Source organism: Mizuhopecten yessoensis, unplaced genomic scaffold (assembly GCF_002113885.1).
Source record: "Mizuhopecten yessoensis strain PY_sf001 unplaced genomic scaffold, ASM211388v2 scaffold715359, whole genome shotgun sequence".
Lineage (NCBI taxonomy): Eukaryota > Metazoa > Mollusca > Bivalvia > Pectinida > Pectinidae > Mizuhopecten > Mizuhopecten yessoensis.
Genome location: NW_018479581.1, coordinates 1,794 through 11,927, shown reverse-complemented (window position 1 = coordinate 11,927; position 10,134 = coordinate 1,794). Strand labels below are relative to the sequence as shown.

General features: G+C 37.2%; 1 protein-coding gene across 1 annotated transcript; it reads right to left on the bottom strand.

The window, feature by feature from the left end:
* Positions 1-6: 6 nt before the first annotated feature.
* Positions 7-10,071, bottom strand: LOC110441079. Its single transcript, XM_021484179.1, has 7 exons — positions 9,783-10,071; positions 8,239-8,372; positions 6,822-7,231; positions 4,738-5,692; positions 4,381-4,417; positions 3,804-4,109; positions 7-2,595 (listed from the first exon to the last, which is right to left on the bottom strand). Exons 1-7 carry the CDS (start codon positions 9,892-9,894, stop codon positions 2,381-2,383), a joined length of 2,169 nt encoding a protein of 722 aa, XP_021339854.1. The 5' UTR covers positions 9,895-10,071; the 3' UTR covers positions 7-2,380.
* Between the last annotated feature and the right edge of the window lie 63 nt (positions 10,072-10,134).

The window sequence follows — 10,134 nt, the reverse complement described above, 5'->3', positions numbered from 1 at the left end:
AAATACAATAACAATATATCCTGTTGTGTTGTTATAAGGTGTATTTCACTTAGATCATAAATTCGCTGAACAGGCAGAAAAGATTACTGTGACACCAAATTATGTATACATACTGATTTAGTTAAATTATATTAACAATTTATATGATACCATACAAGGTATCTGTTAGGTCATATTCCCCTCTTGCACACGCCTAATTAAAGGTGACACAATAAAATTCAAAAGAGAAAAAATGCACTAATAGACTTCCATACCAGGTTTCGCTATTTTAGATCTTCATAATACTGTTCAAAATTTTCATATTTTGACCCGGGTGAACATATCAATGCCAACATATCAAATATGAGAAACACCTGGTAGTACTTCATCTAAGACAGGATGACGTTGGGCGTTATGGAAAGATGAACGTAACACACATACAAACGGTTTTACCTTTATCATTTGAAAGTACATAATATACGAGAACTGACTACACTCCATCTTATAGCTGTTTCGTCCTTCTAGGACTCATCGGTGATGCTAGAGACCAAAAAGTTGGAAATCCAAATTCGTCTCAACTACTGTTTACACAAAAGAGGAGGTGCATGAAACCCCATTATGTATTGATTTATAATTTATGGAAATATTTGTGAAGCTGTTCACCTATTTTGCACATTTGACTTAAATAAAAAAGTAAAATAATAAAATTGAAATTATGCTTAGATGGTTTACATAACATATCCAAGTACCATGGTTATAAATCTTTCGGTTCTTTACAGGAGAGTTGGTTGAATTTCTAACACGTCTGCCCCCTTTAATACTGAACGTACGTTATGGTAATTTAATAAGGTGAATATTTACAACACATTTTCCGACCAGTAGCTGCTTACCGTACATCAATTCCCTAAAGATATCAGTTCATAAGAGACAGATGAAAGACGAGCGGCCGGCAGACAACGGACATCATAAAACACAGTACACTCACAGACACTTAGTGTCATCTGAGCCAAAATGGTGTAAATAAACATCATTGCCGAAGCATCAAGTAAGTATCGTAATGTTCTCTGTCGTCTATTTATATAATTGATATAAATTATACGCACAATACCATTCCACTTTGGTTTAATTTAATGGTTACAGTGCTTATACCTGCACGCCAATTGTTTCCCGTCGTGAACAGGTATTTAACACTAGTGCAAATCAATAAAGAATGTATTTGTCATTCATAATACGATCATAAACAGCACCCATAAATATAAAGTCCTACATGCATAAACAGAAACAAAGGTATAATAGCGTTCTTTCATATTCAGTAAGCCCTAACCAATATCCGCTAATCACAACTACAGTTAACGTTAGGTTTGTGACGTGACACTGACTTAAATGATATAACATTTGTCCGATAGAAGTATGCAACGTCGAGGCATTTGATAATTTTACATCAGGCGAGAACATTCGACAACTTCTGGTCGATGATCTACACTTCTAGCCAGCATAGTTACCATAGCAATCACAAAAAAACATCTGAGTAAGGTTTTGTTTTTGTCTTATGCTATATTTTGCTAGAAACCAAACCTACAGTCACATGTTCTGGTTTTTTTTTTCTAATACAAATGTGAAAAAAACATTTAAAGAGGAGAACAATTTAGGAAAACAACCTTACAAAAACCACTGAAATGTAATCAGGAATAATTGTGTACGAAACGCAAAACAAACGAGTAAAGGATTGTATTATAAAAATGTTTAAAAGACTACGTCAAATGCTAGGGTCTTTTGTCAATTGAGAAGAAGACATTAGGAAGGAAAACGAGTGCCGAATGATTTTGTTAGCCTACTTTCGAGCTGCCTGAACGTAACGGGGAGGAACAAATGTGCCCCACTTAATTGTGATTTTGTATGAGTTTGCATTTTAATCCTAGATTCCGATGACTAATGAAGGGTAGATCTTTCTCAAAACTATACAACGGGATCTTTATCGTTGACAAGTCTCACGCGGTACATCATTGCTATCAAGTCCTAAAATAAAGCAATATTGGATACATGTACAGTTTAACTATTTCTTTGTAGTCCATTCTTGAAACCGTTCCGTGTAATTTTGTTCAATGCAGAAAATTTCATTATAGATAGTTTATAAACACGTTTATACACACATAATTAAGTTAATGTGTTAAGTTTCTTTCACAAGCGTCAGTTCCAGATACACGTTAATACACACGCATATGGGTTAACATGTCGAGCTTCTTTGGTGGGTAGCTTGTATCTACGTACATTACAGAATAGCACAAGGCCACCATGGCGATTCCTCTGTCTCCTCTTCGTCGGCAACACAGTATGCCAATGCGGTTGAGTGCCAGTCCATTCTGCACAGTTTCATTGCCTTTACAATCCTGATAACGGTTGCCTAGTCTCGGAAAGTGTCGATCCAAAGCTTGATCAGCGTCTCAACTCTACGTTTAGAACCGAGGTGATCCATCTCACACTTCTCTATGTCAGGGACTGAGCGCCCAAGCTCCAGAAACAGGTTGAAGTAATTCTTGCCTATGTTATCTACAAGGCCCCTTATTTCACTGACGACTAGTTGTCTGTCGAGTCCCTCCTCGTTAGAGTCCATGTCATCTGCAATACAAAAAAACATCAGACTAATAAGTTTTCTTGGGATATACTACAAATGCGTCTAAACAGTATTACAAGTAGTGCTACTATACTAATGTTAATCAGAGTTGTCTAATTCTTATGGAGTTTTTTAAAACTTGACAACTAGGTTCATCAACTCCAAAAATCGTGCTTAGTGAATTGTATTTTTCTATATGTAGATTACAACAACGTTCATTTGTTTGTATTGTTTGCTTAACAAAGGAAACAGATGTTTTGGGTGGTCGGATGGCGCAGTGGATAGGGAACTAGCCATCATAAAGAAGGCTGGTTCGAATCCCCGTTCGACGTGAACAGATGTGGGGTTACATGCCTGACAACGTAGCTTTTCTCCGGAAAGATACTCAAGTTTTTCCCACATTTAGACCCCCAGCGCTAGCATCCGGGCCAACAAAAGCGATTAAAAAAAGTTAAAAACTTGTTTTATATTTGTTGGAAAAATATAGAGTTAACAAATGTTAGATGTTTACGAAAGCTCGCAATATAAGCTCCCAAATAGAAATTGTTGTACAGATTTCCAGTAAGTATCTAGTCTGTCCCTGTGGCTATTACCTTATTAGCATTCTACAATTCTAGCACTGTCCAACCACTTTCGCCCCTGTGAGGAAGGATTTGGGTTCTGTCCCCTGGCCGAGACATGCCAGAGTCTGTAAAAATGGCAGTTTCTACTCCTGCTTAACGCTCAGCAATTTAGGAGTGGAACGACTGGTTCGCCCGTTGTCAGTATAATGTGACCGGGTGGGATGTCCTGCTGGGTGTCTTCGGCAGTATGTTTCAGTGAGGTAGCACTATAAAGTCGGCATCAGTTCCGCGCTATCACAAGGAGACAAACACGAACTTATCGCAGCCTCCCAAAACACACACGCATACACTACACACATGCATCTTGCACACAGGATAGACCGTACTTAAATGACCATAGCTGATGATAGGACGTTAAAAAATATTAAACTAAACCCAACCACATACTTATTTACGACTGAGTAGACTGGAACAAGCAGAGAAGAGTATCTTGCTCAACGATACAACACACTGCCGTGCTGTGACTCGAACCCGCAACCCTTCGGTCACGAGCCCGGCGTCCTACCAGTGGACTACCGTGCCTTCGTTTACATTATCGATTTAAAGAATACTCAACAGCCTCTGCTTTTACTATTTTGACTAATTATTACCTAGAGTGACACATTCCCAACCAGTCTCCACGGTCATGCCGAGATTGTCTGTAGCCATGTCGACCTCCGACATGGCCTTTTCGATGTGACGAAACGTTTGATTAGGATAGGCGTATGTCCACTTCAACAACATCCTGGTTATCTGAGTGACAGCTGCCAGACTCCTTGCTTCGTGCTCTGTGTTTGATATCTCTGGTAGGGACAGGCCAAGCGCGATGAAGAGTTGCTGACATTTGGACGCCTCGACCATGTGCGATAGGCGACCGAGCTCCTGGGGTGTAGCCCTTCTATTAAGGCAGGTGGCCTCTGATAAATAAAACAAACACTGTTAGCAACGCTGGTTATTTCTCTCTTTTGTATTGTGTTTCTTCGATTAAAAGCTGCAGTCACGCCTATCATTAGCCACACAAGTATTAAACTTGTTTTCTATGCATCATAAGTTGCCTAGTAAATTCTATTTGTTATTTTAACATAAGAAACGTGTGTATACGAAAACAATTTGAGACGTTTTGTATAACTATACATTTAAATACCTGCATTGTATAACTACACATTAAAATACCTTAAAAGTACTTACCGTCACTGGATTCAAAACCCTGTACATGTATGGTAACCTGCAAGTCGAAAGTAAACAGTCAATTTCATGCAATCCTTTTCATGGAATATTTTCAGTCTACAGTTACCGAAGAATGTGTTATGTTAAAGTGAAGGCGTCCACCAGCATACCATTTGTCTGAATAACTTAACAACTTAAAGTTTGATTCCTCTATTTATGTACAGGTACGTATGATATAATTATGTTATGCCTTACATATGCAATCTTCTGGCTTAAGACGCTTTATTCCTAACCATCTATTGTTAGGATGCTGATATGATATTGGAAGATTGTTACCTTTTCATGTGTTACTAATTTTCTACATAAAACATGTTTTACCTTTGTTATACCCCAAAACAATAGATCCGATTTCTTCAGTCGGTGTTTTCGTCGACATTCTTCTCCTTTACAGAACATGCCTCCCTTTGCGTGAATGACGCTGTAGAGCTCTACAGGAGTGTCGTAAGGACTGAGATGGAAGTTACAGTGCAGTGTATGTGTGTACTGAAAGTGTTGCTGGTTACTCATTTGTAGAGTTTTCTGTATAATCCGCTCCAGAGTGTTTCTTACAAGTGGCCCAGAGTCCGGAGGAAGTTTAGATTCTGAGGGACTGAACAATGTTACAGCAATTGTAGACCGCTCCCAGTGCATCGACAAGATCATCCTGCAAAGATCGTTCACCTCGAAACAGCCAAATCCTCTGTAAAGATGAGTCGTATCTTTCGTCGTCAGCGGGTCTGTCCCGGGTTCGTCTTCTATGCGTCTTAATGATAGTGATGCTGTTCTGTAAGTCCTCATGATTGTAGCAAAGATTCTGTGAAACAGCTCTTCTGGTACAAAGACATCATGGAATATGAAGCATAATGTTTGTGAGACAGCAAGATTCCTCTTTTTAAGATAATTGATGTCATCGGTGATACCATTGATGTTTTCTAGCTCTAGAAGTTTGCTGGGAATGGTATACGCCTCACTGAAGCAAACATCTGCTGTATTGGGTTCCGAAATCAATATCCGTACCAGCAGGCCAAACTTTTCCATCAAAGCCAGGAGAATTGACTTATGGGGCAAGAACGCTTTATTTTGATCTAGGCAAAGAAAGCTATCGATCAAATTCGGAGTCAACTCGCCCTTTGTCTTGTACAACTCTAAGTCTCGAGCCAGCACGAGATCGTCTTTTGGGAGAAACTGATCGTCGGTAATCAGGAGGCTGAAGCAATCGGCAAGCCACTGTGGATCGTTGATGACGTGATCGAATTCCCGGAAATATATCACAGACCTCGTGCAATGAAGATACCTAAACAGAAGTAATATCAAGACTCAGCAAGTTTTATTACATCAAAGATACTTTTTGTTTTGATTTCTATGGTTTAGCATCCTATCAACGGATCTGAAATACCATGTCAAATAATTCTTCTACGTCACATATTGTCTTATGTCTTTTTTGTCAATTATGCCACATTGCAAATAATTGTAAAAATAAAAACGTACAATGAAACGATAGTATGGTGATCTAAACCACTTTGTTGTTATTTTTCTAGAATAAGTCCACTAGGAAGGGATTGTACATCAATTAACAGAGTATACATTCATGCCCAGCAATTGTATAAATTGTTTGAATCTCGAACATTTTCTTGTTAGAAACCACGGACTAAATCCCTTTTTATAACTATATTCATTTCAATACCGGCCATCGTTGATTATACAAATGTATTTGATCAGTAATAGTCTTCTATAGACAGTCTTTATAATCAGAGTTTATATATCTTGTATTCATAAGTATGAAGACGGATTTTTCATTTGTAAGCAATTCCTCGTGAACAGTTGTTGATACTAGTGTCACTTGGTATTAAAAAGATGATTTTTGAAATCGTAACCAATTTTCCAGATTTGAACCATACCCCCCAGGTGCCAGGAAATGGTCATATTTTTCATGTAATCATAAATTGTATCCCATTTTAGTAATTTCAACTAAGTTTGAACAATTTTGTTTTTGAATTTCAAAGAATTAAACGGTTTATTGTCCTTAATTTGAGTTGTAATGAAATATTTTGTTGTTGATGAAACGTGAAGTACGTTGAGAAATATGTTCAACATAAATCAAGACAGCACAATATTTGTTGAACACATAAATCATGACTGACTAATTAAAACAGGAAATTTACTAAAATACACACACCCACAACTGAGCATTCTTACTAATGAGCAATATCCAATTTCATAAGAATCCCTTTTCTCTATAAATTTTTAGTAAATGAAGCTTTCACGTAGCAAACGTACTAACAACTTGTGCTTGATAAGGAAACGAACTAAGTATGTGTTAAACAGTGAATGCTGAACAATGCTTCCATGAAAACACCCTGTAATCATTCAAAGTTATAATTTTGTTGTATTAGGTCAAACAGTTAAATATATATATAACTCACTCAAGGGCCAGTACAATCTCGTCATCATCCGCCAGTGGGGCTATAGACAATTTGTTCATTTCAATCACCTGCGCCAATGTCAGTATCTTAGTCCCCCTTTCTCTTGCCTTTAGCAAATCCATCTCTAGCTTTAACCATCTGGTCGGAAGTTTCCTGCCCCATTGATCCTGGTGTTTAGCTAATTCTATGATTGCTTTCCGCAATTGTTCCACGTTTGCATCAGCATCGTCGATAGCTAATGTTGGAGGTTGATTCTGCAATCCTGACCTGGCATCATAAAGCAATCTCAGCTCGGCTGGTTCCGTTCCTTGGCTGTTATCGAGTGGACAGAACCTGACAAACTTGTGAGATGAAAGTTCGGAAAATTTTGAAATGCTTGACTGTATTTTCTGTACCTGTCCCTTGAAGTCCTGGGATGAAAATTGAAAGATAATACTTTAACATGACATGCCTTCAAAACTGTTTCATTATGCATAAGTAATCAATGATGTATACTATGCTTAAACCAAATTTTGTTGAAAATTTAAATGCAGAAATATAATGTTTCAAAGAAATTACAGAGATTAAGTAAGATTGCTTGTTTTGTTGATATCTATATTTACAATAATAGTAAATAATTAAAACCCATACTTAAAAGACGTGGATTATCCGTCATCGTACAATATGTATATTTTGTTAAATAAAATCAAGTCAATATTGTTTATTTGAATGGCATATGTAACAATCACTTTAATAATTTAAATAATAAATACATAAATAAGATACATGACAAAAAAGCATAGAGTTGCAAAGCACGGATGAAACATCTTATACAAATATTGTTAAAACAGTTACAAAATATCATATATTTATAGAATAGTGTGTTTGTTTGAGTGGCTATACTGGCGATTAGAACATGAAATTTGGTTTAAACCAAATGTCATGTTGTTTTCCCTAGTATAGCCACTCAAACAACGTACTATCTCCATTATAATGCACCTTAACAAATATACTACCCTCATATGTTTAGAATCATTGTATTTACTTGCTACAAGTGCGTTGTAAAGTACTCTGTAACCTGTTTTGTTGACGTGTCATTCTGCAGCGGACTGACCAATCAGAAAGAGGCTTTTAAAACTCGGTCATTTGGCCAAACAATAAGAACATGGATTTTTACATTCTATTTTTAAGTTATTCAACAAATACATTTCATCGGTTGATCATGATTCTATCGCAGATAAGAACATGGTCCTTATCCAATCAAAACAGGCGTTGCAAACGAATTGTGTTAGAATGATAAATTGACCCAAATTATCACCGATAACAGGCCATAGAGCAATGTGATCGGGACAACCCCTACCTAAAACCTTCTCTGGCGTACAGAATGACAAATAAGAGGAAATGTGTAATACGACCCGTGAAAAAGTACATCACTCACCGTAGATGATTTTCTCAATTCATCGAGGAAGGTGCCGACAAATATCAGTGGAGGTTCATGTTCTTTTAGCTTCGGCGCATTCAATTCAACAGATGAAAATGTGCTAATCATTCGAATGCATTTCTTTAGTCTGTCTGGACTCAGAAACAATCATGGTGATTTAAAGCACGATGATAATAGAAACTTCAGCAAAAGAAATCATATTTATGAAATAAGGTGTGTCACACTTGGATGCGCCTTTTACCACCATATCAAAGTTCATAATTGTCAGTGTTTAAGTATAGGAGTAATTTGATAAGCGACCATACAGATGCTAACTGAGGAAATGGATCCTGCATACTGCAGTTTATTCTCCAATTATTTCTATTAATGACATTAAGTTTGTCGTTCAGAATATTTAATTGGCGCTCAATATCCTCACATGGTTCACTATAGTCACTCAATAACCACACAAGACACGGAAATGTACATTTTTAGCTCCACGTTTAAATGTCAACATCAGTTTCATTGTTTTGTAGTATTGCACATTGATACACCTCTGTTAATATTTGTTCTTTTAGCCTAATCCCTTGCACTAGATTTTTGTCTGTAGATCTAAGGAGGAATACTCCAATGCATATCTAAACGAGAGGAATATATAGATAATTAACGCCTTTTGGTTATTGAAGAGAAGTCATTTGCAGATTTTAAGACATCTGACCCCAGTGACCTTGAAAGTGGGTCAAGGTCATTCATTTGAACAAACTTGGTAGCCATTTATCCCAGTATGCTACAGGCCTAATATCGGAACCCTGGGTCTTTCTATTATTAAGAAGAAGTCGTTCGAAGGTTTTAAGACATTTTACCCATGTGACCTCGAAATTGGGTCAAGGTCACTCATTTGAACAAACTTGGTAGCCCTTTATCCAAGCATGCTACAGGCCCAACATCAGTACCCTGGGCCTTTTTGTTATTGAGAAGAAGTTGTTTGAAGATTTTAAGACATCTGACTCCAGTGACCTTGAATATCGGTGAAGGTCATTTATTTGAACAAAATTGGTAGCCCTTCAACCCAGCATGCTACTGACAATATATCATCACCCTTGGCATTTCGGTTATTCAGAAGAAGTTGTTTAAAGTTTTTAACATATTTGACCCCTGTGACCTTGAATACAGGTCAAAGTCATTTATGTTAACAAACTTGGTAGCCCTTCATCCCAGTTTGCTTCTTGCCACATATCATCACCCGAGGCCTTGCGATAATTAAGAAGATGTTGTTTAAAGTAAAATATTGACGACGGACGACGGACGCCGCACCATACCATCAGCTCACTTGGCCCTTTGGGCCAGGTGAGCTAAAAATGCATCAAACAATAATTCAGTGATCAGATATTTTCATTTTCCACTTTCAATTATTACTAGCTTTATTTTGTACAGACTATTTTAAACTAGCTCTAATTTTACCGATAAGCAAACTTAATAGGAAATCATATTATTGATATATGTATACTTATATATGAAAAGAAAAGAAAAATATAAATGTAATCGATGCAGATAAAACTTACACGTTTCCAGTTTGTCTTTAAGAAAATCTGTCAGTCTGAAGACTAACAGGTAAACGCCGTGTGACGAAATGAAGACGTTGTGGGAGGCCTGAAACGACGAGTGCCCACCCATATCCCACAACGATAGGAGAGCATCATCAATGTTGGCACACTGTGAAGCTTGTTGAACTGCAGTGCTTTCCTTTAATTGCTGTACATTCGCTGCAGGATTTCGTGATGACGTAATTGATAAATCCCCTGCGCTGTCTCGGAACCCTAGTGTATTATACAATGAAATTTAAGAACAAGACCTTCCAAATAGTTCATTCTTTACTTATATCATTTTCTCTAGCGATTTATTTGCAATATATAT

Bases quoted from the DNA above. Each gene is read 5' to 3' on its own strand.
- LOC110441079 (XM_021484179.1), bottom strand. From the start codon at position 9,894: ATGGGTGGGCACTCGTCGTTTCAGGCCTCCCACAACGTCTTCATTTCG. The intron at 5,693-6,821 runs GTGAGTTATATA...ACTTCTGTTTAG, and splicing joins GAGATTGTACTGGCCCTTGA to GTATCTTCATTGCACGAGGT. The intron at 2,596-3,803 runs GTAATAATTAGT...TTTGTATTGCAG, and splicing joins TTGGGAATGTGTCACTCTAG to ATGACATGGACTCTAACGAG.